The following is a 22,287-nucleotide window of genomic DNA, read 5'->3' as shown; positions in this document are numbered from 1 at the left end:
GGTGGACACCCAGGGAAGTGATAACGAGGGAGGGTCAAAAAGATCGGAAAATGGTCATTGCTGTGCAGGTCATCATGTATTCTCCAATGGATGGACAGGAGAAGACCTGGGCTGCAAATGGAAAGGTCAATGGCCGAATAAGACCCATGTGCCACTCTGAAGTGTGTGGGAACACCACTATTGAAGAGGCAATCATTGAGCTCTGGGAGCAGTTTTCGACAGCTCTACTGTGGCCAGTGGTCGCAGTTCCACCCCATAAAGGGTTGCAGGCATTGATGGGCACCCAATATTATTAGGAAGGGCAGGGAGAGCTGAGAAATCCATTGTTGGGAGGGAGATACATGTTACAGATGGTAAATTCCAGAGATGTCTTCACATGAAAAGCCACAGTCTCTGAAGTCGTACTGAATGGCAGGTGTTTGCTGTAGAGAGAGTCCAGAATGTATGTGCAAACACCATTCGATGCTTTTCACAGTCAGTGTGATTATTAAAATAGCCCTGATAGCTGCAAAGGGTAGGGGTCTGCATTGCTGGCAAACAGGTTTCCTGAAAGGCACTGCAAAAGACAGGGGAAACACATAGAACATGACGCAGCTCAGCCAAGTGGCAGAAGAAACCGCATCAGTTCCACTGGAGGATCATGCTATCAGTACCCTGTAAGGGGCACAAAGGGACCAAGGAGGCAGATCATGCCTCAGTGCTGCCTGCTGCTACTGGTTGTGAAGATACACCATCAATACACATTTGTTCCAAATCAGGTGCAAGAAGGGATGGTGAGGGGAGGGGAGGGGTGTGTGTGTGGGAGGGGGGGTCTGGGGCCATAGAGGCCACCAGAAATGCTGCCTCGGATACAGAGGCAGAATATGCAGGGTCTGGCAGCACAGTGTCCATCACAATCTCCCTCGCTTTGAAGGACTACTACTTCTCCTGTGATGATTTACACTTCTGCAAGGGATTGTCTGCCCCAGATTATGGGACAGAGGAGGAACACGAAGTCCTATGACCTGCAAGCTGTGGCTCCATCAGCCACTGGCTGGCACCCAGTTGCACACCAGCAGAGTCCTGGGAACAAAGGGTGATGGGACAATCGCTAAAGAGGGCGACGTCGACGTAGCAGTAGCATACATCACTGTCATATATGTAGGATGTAGGTGATCATACTTCTTCTTGGCCTGCTGATATGTGAAGCAGTCTAGGGTATTGTATTCTTGGATTTTCTTTTCATGTTTGAAAATGGTGCAGTCTCTTGAACGGGGCAAATGGTGCTCCCACAGTTGACATATATGGGGGAGAGGCACACGGAACGTTCATGTGCATCTGATGGCCACAGTCCCTACAGATGGGCTGGTGTTGCAACGTGAAGACATGTCAAAATTGCACGCATTCATCGCAATACATGGGAGGGGGAATATTAAGCCCGACATCACAGTGATACACCAACTTTACCTTCTCAGGCAATGTGTCAACTCCAAAGGACAAGACAAAGGCTCCAGTATCTATTCTGTTGTCTTTTGGTCCTCAGTGGATACAACTGTTAAAATTCACACCTCATTGCTCCAAATTAACCTGCAACTCATCATCAGTCTGTAAAAGGATATCTTGGTGCAAAATAATACCCTGTACCTTATTCAGACTTTTATGGGGGATTAGAGAGACAGGAATATCAAGCAGCTTGTTGCTGATGAGTAGCACCTGTGACTGAGTGGGAGAGGCCATTTTAAGCAGAACAGAGCCATTTTTCATGTCTGAAAAGACTGCCACTTCCCCAAACACGTCAAGATGTTCAACAAAGAACAAAGGTGTTGCAGTCAAAAAGGAATCCCCATCCGTCCTAGAACAAACTGAATATTGGGGGGAGTATTTCTCACCTTGTCTCAGTGCACTATGTTCTTCCCATGGTGTGGCCAGTGAATTGAACATTTTGGGATCGTACCTCTCCACAATGTAATATGTGCTAGCTTCAGAAGAGACTGCTGGGGTCATGAGGCCACCAGAGGAAGAAAGTTTAGTTCGCTTCATATGTGAATCTTCCACCCACTCGCTGGCTTTGTGGGGAGTTTCCAGCTCAGGCACCAACAATGTGATCCCTGCACGGTCAAGAGGATAACACCATGAAGATACATGACATGACTACACTTCACTACTCTACACCCTCAAACCCCATCCCAGATGGGCTACTGTGTTGGGTTTGTGTCCAAAACACAAACCAGATGTGAGGCACATTTGGCACCACAAAGATCATCCAATGAAAAGACAGAGAGGAAGAAAGAATAGCAGAAAGATAGACTTGCAGCATGGAAAGAGAAATAGTGCTGCAAAGACTTGGGCCCCAAGCACATACTCACAAAAGAGATGTAAACCACCTTGGGATGGGGTAGGGGTATTTGTTTGATTAGGGTCTCTAACCTGAACAGCTGCATTTTACAAGACAGTGCTCCTCTGAAGGCACTCACATACTGATTCAGAGCCCCAGTTTAACACTGGTTGTCCTCCATTTTTTCAAACATAACATAAACTCCACCAAAGCTAAAATAATTCCACTCGCAGTTATATCACTAACACTATGGTCAAGACAAACTCCTCACTATGTCCACTCGCCACAGCATCAAAGAGAAGTACATCACTAATTACAGTCTCTCTGATTTCATGTTGTGCAGTCACAATTCATCCTTATTTTCTGAAATTATGGCTTACAGACAGAGTTCAGAGGGATTGTTGCATGTAACAAGGTCCACTACCGGTGATCAAGGGTGCCATTGAACTATCATACCTCTAGGAAGCCTAAGAAATTAATTAGTAGGGATAGGAAACTCTAATGCAAATTGTCAAATGCATAATCAGACATTCTTGTCATTTATTCTGAAAAGTTCACATTAAAGTTCAGGAACAGATGTTAGTGACAGAATGATCCATTGAAAAGTGGTAGGGCTCTTATTATGGACACAAAGTTTCCCAGAAGCCTCTAATTACAAGGATGAATGAATTGTCAGTTTGTTAGTGGAAGGAAATATGAGGGGTAAAAACTGTAGGAAAAGACTGGTGAAAGAATTTTCAGATGAATTGTAAAGAGATCTATGAGGATTGGCATGGAGACTGAATTCAAGTGGTGAAATTTCCAGCAGTCTGACAGCAGGAGGTCCCTCTACCCCAGCTCCAATGTTCAACAAAATGCCTTGACTAAACCAGGGGAAGGTGGTCACTTAATTGTGCCACAATAGTATTATTATGATACAGAGAGGGACAAAATTCTGTCACTGATGACTGGACTGGAGGAAAAAATTAACTTTGCTTCCTGTAGGGTAAACAGTTGCTTCTGTAGCAAAAGTAGATAAGGCATAAATGAGAATTAAAAATTCCAGTGCTCAGTGGGTAGAAAATTATGTAGGGAAGCAGTCTCTAGAAAGACTGTCAAGTTCCATTTGTGTTCACTGTGCATCCTAAGATGATCTTATTCATAAGCTATAAGATATGGTCCAGCAACAGCTGAGCTAAAATAACCAACACCCTTTTATAGTGTGTGTGCCCACTGTTCACTGCAATTATATTGTATGTCATACAGTTGTTGTTACACATGGGTGAGTACAATATGAGTGACAACTTTTTTGCTCCACTGTATTCGCACATACCTCAAAACGCCACTCCCAAGTATCAGATATACTGTTGATATATAAAGACTGCAGACAGCAGCTCTAAAAGAACTGCATACAGTCATCAGAATTGCTATAGTTTGCTGTTCAGCCAGTAAGTAACAAGCCCACAAAATGCCACCAAACAGAAGCCACTCGGACAAAGCCTTTATACCAATCAATCTGTAAGGAAACAGAGAGAATATTTCTCTCATTTAAATTGTTAAATGGTATACACTTCATAAATATAAACAGGGAGCACAAGAGAACAACAGATGTATTTAATGTTAAGAGTTGTTATGATCAAATAAGGAAAACATCAATAAATGATTAAACAGAAAAGTATTGCATTATACTTTCATATAAATTTTTAATTAAGCTGACTATTTTACACATTATTGAATTCAATCACATTTTGACAATATAAAATACAAATAACGTAATTTGCAAAAACTTCTGCAAACAGATTTTCACGCCCAATTCTTGAGTACAGCTTGACATAAAGATAATGAAATTAATAAACTTGATTATATGAGCAGGTTCTTATAGAACTGCATACATTCAATTCATGGTACTGTAACAGGTGTGAGTAAAATAAAGAGAGGAAGTAGTTGAAGTATAAAGGACAAGATGTGTTGTGTTATACTTGAGGATATTTTTGGCAGCCTGAAAATGGTTTCCATGTTCTATGCAACTGAACCTAAAAAAATAATCACCTAAATAAAAATACGAGTGCACATATAAGTAGGTCACAACAACAATTCATGAGCTGCTACATGCAGGTGCCAAAAGCGGTAAGAAAATAACATGTTCATGGCGATTCTTTTTAATGAACTCTTGCGTGTTATTATCGAAGAAACTGCCTGTAAATACTCATAAATAAAAATGCTGTGTGAAGTACATCGTTCATGAATGTGGTTTACTTTTATGCAAAAGTTCATACACTAATTTTACTATGTTCAACAGTGACCACTTATAAATGTCCCTCATGATTTCAATACCTTTCTCTGCCTGTTGTTGTTTTGTCTTATTATTAACTATTAAACTGCTGTAATCTACAAATAGAAGAATCTGTGAAGTTACTGAAACATATTGTAAGGGCACTGGTTTTAATTTGCTCAACTGAAGAAAACTTGTCTCAAATTATTTTGTAGTCAGTGTGTGTTACCCGACCATATAACTTTATGTGAAGTCTGTCAACTCTTTGGAAAATTTTTTACTGTTATGACAGAAATGCCTCATTACTTGTACCTTAACCTCACAGTAGTCACAGCTTATTTAACAGAACTCTAAAAGGAACATTTGTGAAAGCATTGTCTGGTAACTCAATAGCAAAATACAGCAAAACATAAGAACCACTCATTACTAAAAGCCCACATTAATATTAAAACCTCAGCTAACACTTATGGTGTATTTTTCATTTTTTTCAACAAATGAAATTATTACACACTCCTTTGTATCCACCTTCTGCAAAGACAAAGTTACATAAAATACGAAAATTTTGTTAATATCGTATTACATACTTACTCAAATGAAATTCTTGACGCCGCTGCAACAGAAACTGCTGAAAATGGCAGTGAATACAGCAGATAGCACAAAAGAAAAAGTGGTCCACTATACAACCCCTCTTGGGCTTCTTGATAGTATCGAGTTCGATGAGGTGGAACTAAAAAAGAAAATATCTGCATTTAGTAAGACTGAAATATTCTGTTAAAATACAATCAGAACAAGAAAAAAGTGGGATTTACAGGCCAGGCAACTGTGGCTCACTGATCACTTGCAATACATGACTGAAACAGCAACTGTGAAAGTATACTAAAATCTTATGTCAAAAAATGTAGGTAGAGGGGCAAAATATGCATAAAATTATAAATCTCATACAACATTAGTCTCATTCTCACCAAAAAGAATGGCATTCAGTTAGTAAACCAAAAGTTCTCACAATATACAACAAATAATAGCTTGGCAGTAAAATGTAATTTCTTTTTTAACTCTAAGGAAGAACACTGTACATAAGTTCAGCATAAGTTTCAATCTTGTATATGTCCCTGCTGACTGCTCAACACCTACAAACAAGCAAATAGAACTATGCAATACTTTACTATGTAATCATCCTTGGTATTTATGTTACATAAATGGAAATCATTTGTGCTTGCCTTTTTAAATCACTTACTATACTTTCATGTCATTTTCTCTACATCTACATCTATGTGATTACTCTGCTATTCACAATAAAGTGCCTGGCAGAGGGTTCAATGAACCACCTTCAAGCTGTCTCTCTATCGTTCCACTCTCAAACGGCACGCGGGAAAAATGAGTGCTTAAATTTTTCTGTGCAAGCCCCGATTTCTCTAATTTTATCGTGATGATCATTTCTCCCTGTGTAGGTGGGTGCCAACAGAATGTTTTCGCAATTGGAGGAGAAAAGTGGTGATTGAAATTTCATGAGAAGATCCTGTCACAATGAAAACCACCTTTGTTTTAATGATTGCCGCTCCAATACACGCATCATGTCTGTGACACTATCTCCAGTTTCGCGATAATACAAAACGAGTTGCCCTTCTTTGTACTTTTTCGATGTCATCCATCAGTCCCACCTGATGCAGATCCCACACCACACAGCAATACTCCAGAATAGGGCGAACAAGTGTGGTGTAAGCAGTCTCTTTAGTAGACCTGTTGCACCTTCTAAGTGTTCTGCCAATGAATCACAGTCTTTGGTTTGCTCTACCCACAATATTATCTATGTGATCATTCCAATTTAGGTTATTTGTAATTGTAATCCCTAAGTATTTAGTTGAATTTACAGCCTTCAGATTTGTGAGGCTTATTGCATAACCGAAATTTAGCTGATTTCTTTTAGTACTCATGTGAATAACTTCACACTTTTCCTTATTCAGGGTCAATTGCCACTTTTCGCACCATACAGATATCTTATCTAAATCATTTTGCAAGTCATTTTGATAATCTGATGACTTTACAAGATGGTAAATGACAGCATCATCTACAAACAATCTAAGATGGCTACTCAGATTGTCTCCTATGTCGTTAACATAGATCAGGAACAATAGAGGGCCTATAAAACTTCCTTGGGGAACGCCGGATATTACTTCTGTTTTACTTGATGACTTTCCGTCTATTACTACAAACTGTGACCTTTCTAACAGGAAATCACAAATCCAGTCACACAACTGAGGCGATACTCCGTAGGCATGCAGTTTGGTTCAAAGATGCTTGAGAGGAATGGTGTCTAAAGCCTTCTGGAAATCTAAAAATATGGATTCAATTCGACATCCCTTGTCGATAGCACTTATTACTTCATGAGTATAAAGAGCTAGTTGTGTTTCATAAGAACGATATTTTCTGAAACCGTGCTGACTATGTATCAATAAATCGTTTTCTTCGAGGTACTTCATAATGTTAGAATACAGTATATCTTCCAAAACCCTACTGCAAATCGACATTAGTGATATAGGCCTGTAATTCCCTTTTTTGGTATTGGTGTGACTTGAGCAATTTTCCAGTATTTAGGTACAAATCTTTCTGTGAGTGAGTGGCTGTATATAATTGCTAAATATGGAGCTATTTTATCAGCATACTTTGAAAGGAACCACCTGACTGGAATACAATCTGGACCGGAGGCCTTGCCTTTATTAAGTGGTTTAAGCTACTTCTATGTTTCTCATCTTGGCAGTTGTTCTTGATTGGGATTCAGGAATATTTACTTCGTCGTATTTGGTGAAGGAGTTTCGGAAAACCGTGTTTAATAACTCTGCTTTAGTGGCATTGTCATCAGTGACTTCACCGTTGTTATCGCGCAGTGAAGGTATTGATTGCATCTTGCCACTGGTGTGCTTTATTTATGACCAGAATCTCTTTGGGTTTTCTGTCAGATTTTGAGGCAGAATTTTGTTGAGGAAATTATTAAAAGCATCTCGCATTGAAGTACATGCCATATTCAAACGTCTGTAAAACTTTGCAAATCTTGGGGATTTTGCGTCCTTTTAAATTTGGCATGCTTTTTTTGTTGCTTCTGCAACAACGATCTGACCCATTTTGTGTACCATGGGGGATCAGTACCATCAATAATTAATTTATGTGGTATATATCTCTCCATCGCTGTCGATACTATCTCTTTGAAAACATTCCACAACTTTTCTACACTTACATGATCAGATCGGAAGGAGTGAAGACTGTCTCTTAAAAAGGCGTTAAGAACATTTTTATCAGCTTTTTTAAATAGATATACTTTGCGTTTCTTTTTGAAACGTTGCAGGTGTTATGGTATTCAGCCTAGCAGCAACTGCCTTTTGGTTTTCAATCCCTGTATTTGTCACAATACTCGCTATTTGTCCAGGATTATTTGTTGCTAAAAGGTCAAGTATGCTTTCACAACCATTTATGCTTCGAGTGGGCTCATGAACTAACTGTTCAAAATAATTTTCTGAGAAAGCATTCAGTACAATTTTGGATGACGTTTTATGCCTGCCGCCAGCTTTAAATGTATAATTTTTCCAGCATATCGAGGGTAGATTGAAGTCACCACCGACTATAATTGTATGAGCGGGGTACTTATTTGAAATGAGAGTCAAGTTTTCTTTGAACTGTTCAGCAACTATATCTTCTGAGTCGGAGGGTTGGTAAAAGGATCCAATTAATACTTTAGTTCAATTGTCAGGTATAACCTCCACCCATACTATTTCACATGAACTATCTACTTCAATTTCGCTACAAGGCAAATTACCTCTAACAGCAATAAATACTCCACCACCAACTGTATTTAATCTATCCTTTCTGAACACTGTTAGATCGTTTGAAAAAATTTTGACTGAACTTATTTCTGGCTTTAGCCTGCTCTCTGTACTTATAACTATTTGAGCTTCAGTGTTTTCTATTAGGGCTTGGAGCTCTGGTTCTTTCCCAATACAGCTATGACAATTTACAACAACAATACCAATCATTTCTACAACTACCTTACTGTGTTTTACCTGCCCACTTTTAGATGGGCATCCCTTCTATGGTTCCCCGAAATCCTCTAACCTAAAAAACTGCCCAGTCCCTTCCACACAGCCCCCACTACCCATGTAGCCACCTCCTGTGTGTAGTGGACTCCTGACCTATTAAGCGGAACACGGAAACCCACCACCCGACGGCGCAAGTCAAGGAATCTGCAGCCTACACATCCACAGAACCGCCTGAGCCTCTGATTCAGGCCCTCCACTCGGCTCTGCACCAAAGGACCACAGTCGATTCTATCGACGATGCTGCAGCTGGTGAGCTCTGCCTTAATCTCAGAAGCAAGACTAGCAGTCTTTATCATTTCCACTAGCCGCCCAAAACCAGACAGAATCTGCTCCAATCCAAAGCGACCAGTCACTGGTACTGGTGTGAGCCACCACCTGCAGTTAGCTGCACCCTACACTCTTCATGGCATCCGGAAGCACCCTTTCCACAACCTGAATGACTCCCCCCGGAATGCACACTGAGTGCATACTGGCTTCCTTCCCCTCCTTGGCAGCCATGTTCTTAAGGGGCCCCATTACGCGCCTAACGTTGGAGCTCCCAACTACCAGCAAACCCACCCTATGTGAATGCCCAGACCTTGCGGGCCGAGAAGCTTCCTCTGGAACAGGGTGGACGACTGCATCCGGCTCAGAGACATCGTCAGCCACAGATAATGCCCTAAACCTGTTCGTCAAACAAACCGGGAAGGCCCTATGATTGGTCCCTCAAAGTTTTTCGCTGCCTGCCAGACTTTGGAATGATCTCCCACTCGACCACGGGTGAGCAGTCAACCTCAGTGCAGGCAGAACCCATGGCGGCCACAGCGGTGGACCGATCGGAGGACATGTGGGATGTTCTCTACGTCCCTTGCATCTCCGCGTTTGATCCCCCACAGTGACACCCCTTGGCAGCAGCCTCAAGCTGTGTGATGGAAGCCAAAGCAGCCTGGAGCTGTGCGCGAAGGGTCGCCAACTCAGCTCGCATCTGTACACAACAATCACAGTTCCTATCCATTACTGCAGTCGCTCCTGTTTGAAGCTCGTAAAAATATGCAACAAACGAACGGTGTACTCATCTTATTAGCAGCGGGAAATCGAAGTGCTCTCTCACTGACGGTCACCGACACTGAGCTGTTCTAACCAAACAAACAAAAGCCTGTACAATATGAGGGTCGATAGCAACAGCGGTACTGTACACTACACTGTTATTGAAACACAAGGTTGTGCCTGGTAAGCACTCAAACACACAAGAAATTACAAATAGAAACTAGTAACTACCCAGATAACTGAAAATAAGTCGTTCCACTTTGAAGCTCGTAAAAATATGTAACAAGCGAACGGTGTACTCGCCTTATTAGTACCAGGAACTAGTGGTGCTCTCTCAATGACGGTCTAACCGTTTTTCTGTTCAACTGATATTTGACTATAGTGCCACCTTATGGCAATTTATTAGTATCACAGTCAGCGGTCACAAGGCTGCCTGCAACTTGTGACTGTAATGTACAGTACGGTTGTTAGTGGGTGCGATATGTTGTATCTGTACATCAAGTTTTATTTTAGTATGTATTAATTGTATTATGATATTCCATATTAACCAGATTGGGTATTTTCTTGTATTGTATTGCTACTTCTATGTTCCTTCTTTCTTTATTTAGATTTGAAGGTGACTATGACCAAGACATTTAATAGGGAGTAATACACGCATTGTGATCCACACAAATTCTGTGTGTAAGTGCTAAGAATGATTGCCAATCTCTATAAGCCTCTCCTATCCAATGTAGTGGATAAGCTGTGTTTTTTATAAGTTTAAAGCTGGTCCATTTGTGCAAAACCTGCCAATAATTTTACGAAAACATTATTTACCATTTTCCCTGTTGGTGCTCTTTGCTCAGTTTCACGATAATGCTTGTATCATCAGATCCTTCATATAGAACAACAACAGAGTTGGCCCATGATCGAACCATATGGAAGAAGCCTTACTAATTCTCCCCAGGCAGATGATGAAGTGTCCCTATTTGTATTATTCAAAAATCCTAGGGCAACTTTGTGCATTATTTTTCCTTAACAGAAGCTAAATTAGATCATGTATTGAACCATGTAACCCATAACAAACTGATTATCTTATATACCTTTGTATTAAAGGAGACCACTACCTGAAAAGCAGAAGCACTAAATCATCGATAGGCTCACACGAAAAGACAACTTGATAGCTTTCAGAGTAATCCTTTCTACAGCTAGAATATTCTCTCTCTCTCTCTCTCTCTCTCTCTCTCTCTCTCTCTCTCTCTCTCTCTCTCTCTCTCCCCCCCCCCCCCCCCATATGCAAATATGCAATACCTATGCCTATGCCCCCACATGGTGCCAGCTGGACTAATAATGCCAGTGTTACATTTCAGCCAGTGGACTAGGATGCGGTGGCAGTAATGTCGGGTAGGGTGGGTAGAGGAAGAGAGGTTTCAGGAGGGAGAATGAGGGGCTGGGGGCGGGAGTCGGGGTGGGGAGGGTGGCTAGCAGCTCAGAGGAAAGAAGCCAGTTTACCAGCTACAAATGCGGGTGGGAGGTGTCGCAGGTATATGGGTTAGGCATGTGATTGTTTTGTTTTATGGTGCAAAAACAATGAGGGCCATATGCACCCACATCAGAACTGTAGAACACAAAGACAAAAAAAGGAGTTAAAAGCAACTACATGTTAGGCACAACTGATGGTAGGAAAGACAGCTAAAAACAGGTACTTGGAGAAAGGTACAAAAAATACACCATAGAGAAACAGAGGTTCTGAACTAGAGATTAAATGTCCTTCACCATATCGCTTCAACAGATAAAAAGTAAAATGCCCGTGCATCGTTCGCTAAAATGGCCAATAAGTCATTTGGTAAAAACAAATTGGAACATAAGTGGTTAAAAAAAGGCATTCTGTCACAAAATGGTGAACCACCAAAGATTGAGGGCAATGAGCACAAAGTGGTGGGGGAGCGCCACTTAAAAAATGGCAATGGGTAAAAAGACAGTGCCCAATACACAACCTAGCTAAAATGATCTCCTCAGGGTGAGAGGGGCAGAGGACGTCGTCCAAGCCACTGGGAGAGCTTTAATTTCACAGAGCTTGTTCCCATGAAGGGAGGAGCAATGGTGATGTCACAGTGACATCACTTGCTGACAGGTGGAAACACAAGAGATCATCGCAGGGAATGGAAGAACTAGCGGGCCGAGGTAACAGGACTGCAGCCTTGGCAGCAGCATCAGCAGCCTTGTTTCCCATCAGACTGACATTAGCTGGAACCCATAGAAACATCACAGAGGTGCCATCAACGAGCGAGCAAGTGATAGCTTTCCTGGACCTGTTGTTCTAAGGGATAGACGGTATACAGCACACAGAGGTTCTGAAGGGCACTGTGAGAGTCAGAGCAGATGATCCAATTAAATAGTCTGTGTCTCTGGATGTACTGTGTGGCCTGATCCAGGGGAAGCACTCTGCTGTAAACACTGAACAGTGTTTCGAAATCCAATACTGAAAAATGTCGGGGTCAATGACGAAGGTACACTTGACACCACAGTCAGTCTGAGAGCCATCAGTGTACATAAAGGTACTATCGCGAAGTTCCGTGTGAAACTTATGGCAAAACAGCAAGGCTGGAGTAGTGGCTTTAGGGAGCAAATGAAGGCCAATATGAACACAGGCCACCACGTGAAGCTAAGGTGATTAACAGTTCACACCCATTGGGAAAGCAGCAGGTAGCATGAAGTTAACCTGATGGAGAAAGAGCTGAAAGTGAACTCCAGGAGGTAACAGAAGAGGGACGTGCCCCATATTGGTGATCAAAGGAGTCATCGAAGAAGTAGGCAGTGCACGGCAGACAAATGGCATGCATATCTGCTGAGGATTAAGTAATGGCGGTATGACAGTGGTAGTTCAGCAGCTTCTGCAAACAGACTCTCAACCAGGCTGGTGTAGAAGGAGCCAGTGGCCAAATGGATGCCATGATGGTGGAGTGTATTGAGATGATTTAAGATGGAGAGATGTGCAGAAGCATAAACAAAACATCCATAGCTGAGTTTCAAAAGTACAAGGGACTGGTACAAAAGGAGTAGGGTGTTCTGATCCGCTCCCCAGAAAGTACCGCTGAGGACACATAGGACATTGAGGAACCATGTACAGCGGGCAGCCAGTTAATACATGTGGGAGGACCAAGACAGTTTCCTATCGAACATGAGCCCTAGTAATTTTGTAATTTCAACGAACAGAGGAGCAACAGGCCCAATGTGTAAAGGCAGTGGAAGAAACCACTTGCGCCACCAGAATTTCATACAAACAGTTGTGTCAATGGAAAAGCGAAAGCCATTGCCAATGCTCTATTAATAAAGAAGAGTGAGAAGTCACTGAAGATTCCACTCAATGAGACAAGTCTGTGGAGAACTGCAATACATGGCAAAATTGTCAATGAAAATGGAGTCTGAGTTGCCAGGAGGGAGATAAGCTATAACAAGTTTAGTGGCAACAGCAAAGAGGACAACACTCAGGACGGAACCATGAGGCACACTGTTTTCCTGGATAAAGGTGTCTGACAAGGCAGAACCCTCACAGACCTTGAAAACTCGGTCTTTTAAAATATCTGAGGGAAATGGGGCATGCTGCCTCGGAAGCCCCACATGTAGAGAGTACAAAGGATACCAGTCCTCCAGTAGTGTCGTAGGCTTTCTCCAGATCGAAAAACACAGCCACAGTCTGCTATTTCTGCAGAAAACCATTCCTGCCATGGGTTGACAAGGTGACAAGATGGTCAACTGCAGTATGGCACACACTAAATCCACACTGTGCAGTGGTCAGTAAATTGCAAGACTCTAGGCACCATACCAGCCGGGAATGAATCATATGTTCCATCACTTTGCAAACACAGCTGGTGAGAGAAATGGAGCGGTAGCTAGAAGGAAGGTGTTTTTCCTTAGCAGACTTAGGTATGGGTATGGCAGTGGTTCCACACCATAGTCTGGGAAATGAACCCTCTGCCCATATGCGACTGTACGTATGAAGTAGAAAGTGCTTGCCTGCAAGAGAAAGGTTCTCCAACATCTGAATGTGAACATTGTCCAGACCTGGGGCAGAGGATCAGGATGAAGTGAGAGTACGATAGAGCTCCCTCACAGTAAAGGAGTCATAATAGCACTCATTTCTGATGGAGGAAGGCAGCGTGATAGTGGGAGGAGCTCAAAATCTCTGCAAAATTGTGACCCAAGGTGTTGGAGATAGCAACAGGGTCCACTATGACATCATCTGCTACAGTCAGGAGAGAGCTGTCAGAGGTTGGCCTACACGACAGAAGAGGGAGTGGAAAATTGTTAAAAGAACTAGTAAATGAAATCCAGTTAGCATTTTTTCTATACTGAAGAATGCGATGACACTGTGCACACAACAGTTTGTAATGAATGCAGTTTAGCATTATAGGATAATGGTTAAAAACAGAGAGAGAATGTTTCCCCTTGCAAACTGCGTCATAGCACCCCTCAGTCCACCAAGGGACCGGGACACCGTGTGGTAAAGAGGAAGCGTGAGGAGTGGAATGTTCCGCAGCAGTAAGGATAACGTTTGTAAGATACTCTACCTGGTCATCACAACTGTGGAAATGTGGTTTGTTGAAGGTTGCCAGGGAGGAGTAAAGGCTTCAGTCAGCCTTAGAAAGCTGTCATTTGGGTATGCACATAGGTGGGGTAGGAGTCAGCAAACAGATAGTACATGGTAAATGGTCACTCGAGTATGTGTCAGGGAGAATGGACTACTCAAGACGATGGGCAAGCTGGGCAGTGCAAAAGGCATGCTCCTTCCAACTGGGGGCCCCCTCCAGGAGGTGGCACACCTGCCTTCGGTGACTGTTCACACCTCAGGTCACGCCTCCTGAACACCTGACAGACAGACCAATTGGCAATTTGGGAAGGTAGCAGCCCAGGCAATCACCCCTCCCTGGGCCTGGCCTGTACCAGGGGGTATGCGTGAAACCTACCTGTCAACCTAGGGCTGGGAATCCCGCATTACCCAGTCACCTGTTATGTGTCACACGTGTGGGCTGGTCATCAGAAGTGCACAGGGAGGAAGAAGAAAAAAGAGGAACCTCATATGCCGCAGAAGGATAGGAGAAGAGGTTACGAAGACAGAAAAAAAAATGAACAAAAAACAGTGGAGGGACTGTTCTGATATTGGTTAATGAAAATGCAGAACACATTTCCAAGAACATCTCAGACATGTTCCCCAAGGGAGGGGAAAAAGAATAGCAAGAGGATAGACATGCAGCACAGAAGGGAAACTGTGCTGCAAAGGCTGGAGCCCCATGGCAGCCAAGCACGAACTCACCAAAAAGCGGTGAGCCAATTGGGGAGCTAGGCGTGTGATGCACTGTTGTTGGAGCCAATAGGGAGTGGTACAGGCTCGAGGTGACATGGACACATGAATTGGGAGGGAGTGGCAGGACAGAGGAAGGGGAAGCTGTTTGGTGAAGGGTGTGGGGACAGTGGGTTACTGGAGATTTGAGGCCAGGATGATTATGGGAGTGGAGGGTGTTAAGGTTAATTCCCAACTGTGTAGAACAGAGAAGCTGGTGGTGGAGGGAAAGATCCAGATGGCCTGGGCTGTGAAGCAGCCACTGAACTAGCACATTGTGCTCAACGTCATGTTGTGCCACTGGGTGGTCAACTTTGTTCTTCGCAATAGTTTGCCTTTGGACATTCATCCTGGTGGACAGTTAGTTTGTAGTCATACCAACATAAAAAGCTGTGCAGTGTTTGCAGAAGAGTTGGTATATGACATGGCTGCTTTCATAGGTGGCCCAGCCTCTGATGGGATAGGATAAGCCTGTGACAGGACTGCAGTAGGTGGTGCTGGGTGGGTGGACTGGGCAGTCTCGCACCTTGGTCTACCACAAGAATATGATCCCTGTACCAAGAGGTTGGGAGTGGGAGTGGCACAGGGGTGGAGTAGTATATTGTGTAGGTTGAATGGATGATGGAACAGACTTATGCTAATGCAATACAAACCAGTGCTGATATTCTCCCAGTAGACATAGAAACCATTGTAAACAAAAGTTTCCAACAATTCCTCATTTAAATCATTGTGTTGAAGAATTGAAAGAGTTTTTTGAAACAGAATACGAACAGGTGCTTGGTAGTGTTAAAAACAGATGGCTTTCCTTGGAACTGGCTGTTAATGGGATTACTGACACTTATGTGGACTAAAACCTTATTTTTTTGTCTCAAGAAGAATGTCCTACTGTCTCAAAAGCATTCTTCAAGGATCCTCAATCACTTTTGTGGCCCTATTTTATTCAGAGTCAATTGAAAATGTTTTCTTCAACAATAAAAACTATTGAGGCAGCAGATACGCAACAAAGTTTTGGAGTTAGATATATTGGTATGGAAAGTGAAATTGAGGAAGGAAGAAAACTTTCACATTACGAATACTTGGTTTTTGATAAGTATATTGCAAGAAGATGGCTAGTTGCAAGATCCTGATTTCTTGGACATTTCAAGCTTATTTTATGAGACATTAATTGACTGTACTGAAAAACTGGCTCATCCACTTCACATGTTGAAACCATTTAACTGGATTCAGCTCTAATATTCTTTCCTTTGGAAGATGGCTCCGCAAAGTCTTAAAACTTTAGGACAGTTTGATGAAAATACTCTAAAATATGTGAAGATGAACTTTTTAAAGAAGTGAAGCATATTAAAAGTGCATGTGAAGTGAAAACCCATGAATAAAGATCTATGAAAAGTGTTGCTGAAAAATGGTCTATCATTTTTAACAACCCTGGATTAAAATATACCTGCAGCAAAAATTTGCAGCTCATCACTGCATTTCTCTAAGTCTAGCTGACACTAATGCTGCTGCAGAAAGTGTGTTCCATACCGCAAATGCTTTATGGACTGATGGAAAGAATAGGTTCAGTGTGGAAACTGATAAGGACATAATTATAACTAAGACCCATTTTCACGATACTTCGATTTTGAAGTAATAGGTTTAACATCAGAAGAGGCACCAATGTTAGCACTGAATAGGGGATCATGGAGGAATTTTATGGGGGCTATGCTCCAGACTGAACGTTGAAAGGCATAATCAGTCTTAAATGATGATGATGATTCTGTTTGAAACTATCAATCTCCTCAATGACATACATTAAGTAAATAGCCCTTGTAGGTTGTAACCATTGTCTACTTCTGATAGAGAGCTCATCATATTGAAACGATATTTTGCGCTTGCATGTGACAATGTATTTGCTGTATTTTTTAGTGCTAGTTGTAACAAAAAGGTACAATGATCTATGTAGTTGTGGCATAAACAAAGTATTTTAACACAAATAAATTATATAGGCATAGTATTAAAAAAAGTTGCCACAAAATGTTGTTCATTTCAACTTCTAATTTGTGTCCCATATTTGGATTTTGTAAATCTAGTCACCCTAGTATACTGGAGTACGAGAACCAGGAGAGAAGACATGATGGCAAGATTCAGTCCATCCTGCCAAGATTAATTTATATTATAATGGTAAATTATAATAAATTAAATTATATGTAGATGTGCCAATTACTAAAAATGATGGTGGAATTGAGTGTGCAAAGAGGAAAATCCTGTAGCAGTATAGCAAGGAAAGTCTAACAGAGTGCTCCTGACAACTTAAGACACTACAAAATGTACTATGATATATACTGATCAACTGTAGAGGAAAACCTAACATATTGTCATATGTAGAAACTGTGATATACCACCTAAATTAATAAATGTTTTATTCAGGCATTAGTGCACATGGTAATATACACATTACTGTTTTTGGCTTGTTGTTGTCATCACACAATGTGGTGGTAATGCACTACTCATCACAACATGAGACATATGAAAGTAAGAACATAGCTACATAACTACAGAACAACAGTGCTGTAACACAATCTGCAGAACTGTTTATGTATTATGTTATTGTGGACAGAGAAGTTGCAACACCAGAAAATTTTAGAAAAATGCAGTAAGATCTGCAATATGATGAACATGTTGTGCAAGAATTTGCAATTGATACTCAAAATCTAGGTAGGTAGAAATTTAATACATAGCTGCTCCCAACTAATACACACATCAAGAAAAGTTTTGCATCACCCCAGTTCCCAGAACTCCTTAAGATAGACTGTGGATATTGTATCACAGACACAGTCCCTTTGACTGATCAGAGATGTCACTAAACCTGCCCAAAGATGTAAACAACCATGAATAAGCAGTGCCTATTAGAGGGAGTGGGTCCGACAGTCGATCAGTTCCAGTCATTCCACCAGGAAGGAGTTACACAGATGGTCAATACCATGGTTCGATCATGTCCGTATTGTTACTTTGTGCCAGGAAGGGCTCTTAACAAGGGAAGTGTCCAGACGTATCGGGGTGAACCAAAGCGATTTTGTTCGGACATGGAGGAGATACAGAGAGATGCAGTGGATGTACGCTGCCTATGGATTAAAGCTCCAAGAAACCCCGACAGCAACACCACCATGTTAAATAATGCGTTTTGTGCAGACACAGGATGTCGTGTTATGACTCAAACTGTGCACAACACATTGCATGATGCACAACTTCACTCCTGACATCCGTGGCAAGATCCACCTTTGCAACCATGACACCATGCAGCACAATACAGATGTGCCCAACAACATGCCGAATGGACCGCTCAGGATTGCCATCACGTTCTCTTCACTGATGAGTATCGCATATGCCTTCAACCAGACACTCACCTTAGACACACTGTCCAGCGAGTGCAGCAAGGTGGATGTTCCCTGCAGTTTTGGGGTCGCATAATGTGGGCCCGACGTACACCGCTGGTGGTCATGGAAGGTGCCGTAATGGATGGACGATATGTGAATGCCATCCTACGACTGATAGTGCAACCATATTGGCAGCATATTGGCGAGGCATTCGTCTTCATGGACAACAATTCACACCCCCATGGTCCAAATCTTGTGAATGACTTCCTTCAGGATAACAACATCGCTCGACTAGAGTGGCCAGCATGTTCTCCAGAGACGAACCCTATTGAACGTGCCTGGGATAGATTGAAAAGGGCTGTTTATGGACGACGTGACGCACCAACCCCTCTGAGGCATCTACGCTGAATCACCCTTGAGGAGTGGGACAATCTGAACCAACAGTACCTTGATGAACTTGTGGATAGTATGCCAAAATGAATACAGGCATGCATCAATGCAAGAGGACGTGCTACTGGGTATTAGAGGTACTGGTGTGTACAGCAATCTGGACCACCACCTCTGACGGTCTCACTGTATGGTGGTACAACAGGCAATGTGTTGTTTTCATGAGCAATAAAAAGGGTGGAAATGATGTTTATGTTGATCTCTATTCCAATTGTCTGTACAGGTTCTGGAACTCTCGGAAATGAGGTGATGCAAAACTCTTTTTGATGTGTGTATGTGACCACTGGCCAGCACAACTGGTGTCACCAGTGAGACAGCAGTTCGTGAACTAGTTCACTGTCGCACTTAGCAGTGAATGTGATACTGTTCCTCAGTGTACTACTTTTACTGATTATAAATAATTACACCTTTTACCTCTGGTACACTTTAAAACAACTACCGTTCTAATTAGTCAAGCTGGAAATGTATAATAGCATAGTTAATGACAGAATGGAATGGGAAGAAACCCTAGTAACTGGTAGAATGGGATGTACCCCTCTGCCATGCACTTCACAGTGATTTCCAGAGTATAGATGTAGAATGAGGCTACTCAAATTAGCAGTACGTTGAACAGCAAGCTTTGCCATCTCACACAGTTATGCATTTTTATTGCTTATAATTATTACCAGAGCAATATGAAAGCTATTATGTAATGTTACTTTAAATGTTATTTGCAAAAGTATACTCTTAGCCTAACAATTTACTCCACCATTTAGGAGATAGAAATCTGAGACTTCTTTTGAAAATTGCAGTAATTGAGTCATGATTTACTACACTCCTGGAAATGGAAAAAAGAACACATTGACACCGGTGTGTCAGACCCACCATACTTGCTCCGGACACTGCGAGAGGGCTGTACAAGCAATGATCACACGCACGGCACAGCGGACACACCAGGAACCGCGGTGTTGGCCGTCGAATGGCGCTAGCTGCACAGCATTTGTGCACCGCCGCCGTCAGTGTCAGCCAGTTTGCCGTGGCATACGGAGCTCCATCACAGTCTTTAACACTGGTAGCATGCCGCGACAGCGTGGACGTGAACCGTATGTGCAGTTGACGGACTTTGAGCGAGGGCGTATAGTGGGCATGCGGGAGGCCGGGTGGACGTACCGCCGAATTGCTCAACACGTGGGGCGTGAGGTCTCCACAGTACATCGATGTTGTCGCCAGTGGTCGGCGGAAGGTGCACGTGCCCACTTCCCAGCAAATTAGGGACACTGTTGCTCCTGGGGTATCGGCGAGGACCATTCGCAACCGTCTCCATGAAGCTGGGCTACGGTCCCGCACACCATTAGGCCGTCTTCCGCTCACGCCCCAACATCGTGCAGCCCGCCTCCAGTGGTGTCGCGACAGGCGTGAATGGAGGGACGAATGGAGACGTGTCGTCTTCAGCGATGAGAGTCGCTTCTGCTTTGGTGCCAATGATAGTCATATGCGTGTTTGGCGCCGTGCAGGTGAGCGCCACAATCAGGACTGCATATGACCGAGGCACACAGGGCCAACACCCGGCATCATGGTGTGGGGAGCGATCTCCTACACTGGCCGTACACCACTGCTGATCGTCGAGGGGACACTGAATAGTGCACGGTACATCCAAACCGTCATCGAACCCATCGTTCTACCATTCCTAGACCGGCAAGGGAACTTGCTGTTCCAACAGGACAATGCACGTCCGCATGTATCCCGTGCCACCCAACGTGCTCTAGAAGGTGTAAGTCAACTACCCTGGCCAGCAAGATCTCCGGATCTGTCCCCCATTGAGCATGTTTGGGACTGGATGAAGCGTCGTCTCACGCGGTCTGCACGTCCAGCAAGAACGCTGGTCCAACTGAGGCGCCAGGTGGAAATGGCATGGCAATCCGTTCCACAGGATTACATCCAGCATCTCTACGATCGTCTCCATGGGAGAATAGCAGCCTGCATTGCTGCGAAAGGTGGATATACACTGTACTAGTGCCGACATTGTGCATGCTCTGTTGCCTGTGTCTATGTGCCTGTGGTTCTGTCAGTGTGATCATGTGATGTATCTGACCCCAGGAATGTGTCAATAAAGTTTCCCCTTCCTGGGACAATGAATTCACGGTGTTCTTATTTCAATTTCCAGGAGTGTATTTCTTTTGCAGCAGGCTGACAGTTTCTTGTTTGACCTCCAAAGTAATTGTCACTGTTCTTGCCTTTAGAGATAAACTGAGATGACAAAAGTCATGGGATACATCCTAATGCAGTGTTAGACCACCTCCTGCCAGGTTTAGTGCAGCAACTCAATATGGCAGGACTCAAGAAGTCATTAGATGTCCTCTGCAGAAATATTGAGTAATGCTGCCTCAATAGACATCCATAATCGCGAAAGTGTTGCCAGTGCAGGATTTTGTGCCCGAACTGACCTCTTGATTATGCCCCATCAATGTTCAATGGCTAGCCAAACCATTCACTCAAATTGTCCTGAATGTTTTTCAAACCAATTACAAACAACTCTGGCCTGGTAACATGGCACATTGTCATTCATAAAAATTCCATGATTGATTGGGATCACAAAGTCCATGAATGGCTGCAAATGGTCTCCAGGTAACTGAATGTAACTATTTCCAGTCAATGATCAGTTCAGTTGGGCCAGAGGACCCAATCCATTCCATGTAAACACAGCCCACACCATTAGGGAGTCGTCATCGGCTTGCACAGTGTCATCGTGACAACTTGGGTCTAGGGCTTCAGAGGATCTGCACACACTTTAACCCTACCCTTACCTGCTGAAATCACAACTAATCTAACCAGGCCATGGTTTTCCAGTCACCTTGGGTCCAACCAATAGCATGAGCCCAGGAGATGTGCTGCAGGCAATATCATGCTGTTAGCCAAGGAACTTGTGTTGGTTGTCTGCTGCCACAGCCCATTAACACCCAGTTTTGCTGCACTGTCCTAACGGATACATTTGTTGCCCCAACTACCATTCCATGTTCAAAGCCTGTTAATTCCCACCATGTGGCCATAATCACATCTGAAACCTTTTCACATGAATCACCTAAGAACAAATGACAGCTCTAACACGGCACTGTCCTTTTATACCCTGCATACGTGATACTACCGCCATCTGCATACGTGCATATTGCTTTCCCATGACTTTTGTCACCATGGTGTAATTAATCCTAACAGTTAATTCAATGTGCTGAAGGCCACATGTTCACTGGGACACAATGAATAATTAATTACAATATTTAGAAGCAAGCTGTCTTCACTTCTAACTTTGGCATTATTAAAAAATGAATTACTGGTTAAACTGGATTCTAGTTTGATGTATAACTGTCTGACTGCATTTTTCATAATAGCACTGGTTCCTCCTAAAGTGTACAATTATTTGAAGATACACTCCCCTCCATAATGAAACCACTCATTCCTTGATGCCTGAGGGTGTGTCCTATCAACCAATCTCTTCTTTAAATCAAGTTGTGCCATAA

At 42.9% G+C, this 22,287-nt stretch overlaps 1 protein-coding gene across 1 annotated transcript in view; it reads right to left on the bottom strand.

Moving 5' to 3' along the window:
* Positions 1-22,287, bottom strand: part of LOC124721978 (ATP-binding cassette sub-family G member 5) — a 138,310-nt gene that overhangs the window by 5,726 nt on the left and 110,297 nt on the right. Inside the window, exons 9-10 of the mRNA XM_047247146.1 lie at positions 5,154-5,292; positions 3,627-3,809 (exon numbers count right to left, since the gene is read on the bottom strand). Coding sequence (XP_047103102.1) covers positions 3,627-3,809; positions 5,154-5,292 — 322 coding nt within the window. The remainder of the gene's footprint in view (positions 1-3,626; positions 3,810-5,153; positions 5,293-22,287) is intronic.

This window comes from Schistocerca piceifrons, chromosome X (genome assembly GCF_021461385.2).
Source record: "Schistocerca piceifrons isolate TAMUIC-IGC-003096 chromosome X, iqSchPice1.1, whole genome shotgun sequence".
Classification (NCBI taxonomy): Eukaryota; Metazoa; Arthropoda; class Insecta; order Orthoptera; family Acrididae; genus Schistocerca; species Schistocerca piceifrons.
Note: the sequence above shows the minus strand (reverse complement) of the source record. Positions and strands in the feature narration are given on the sequence as shown.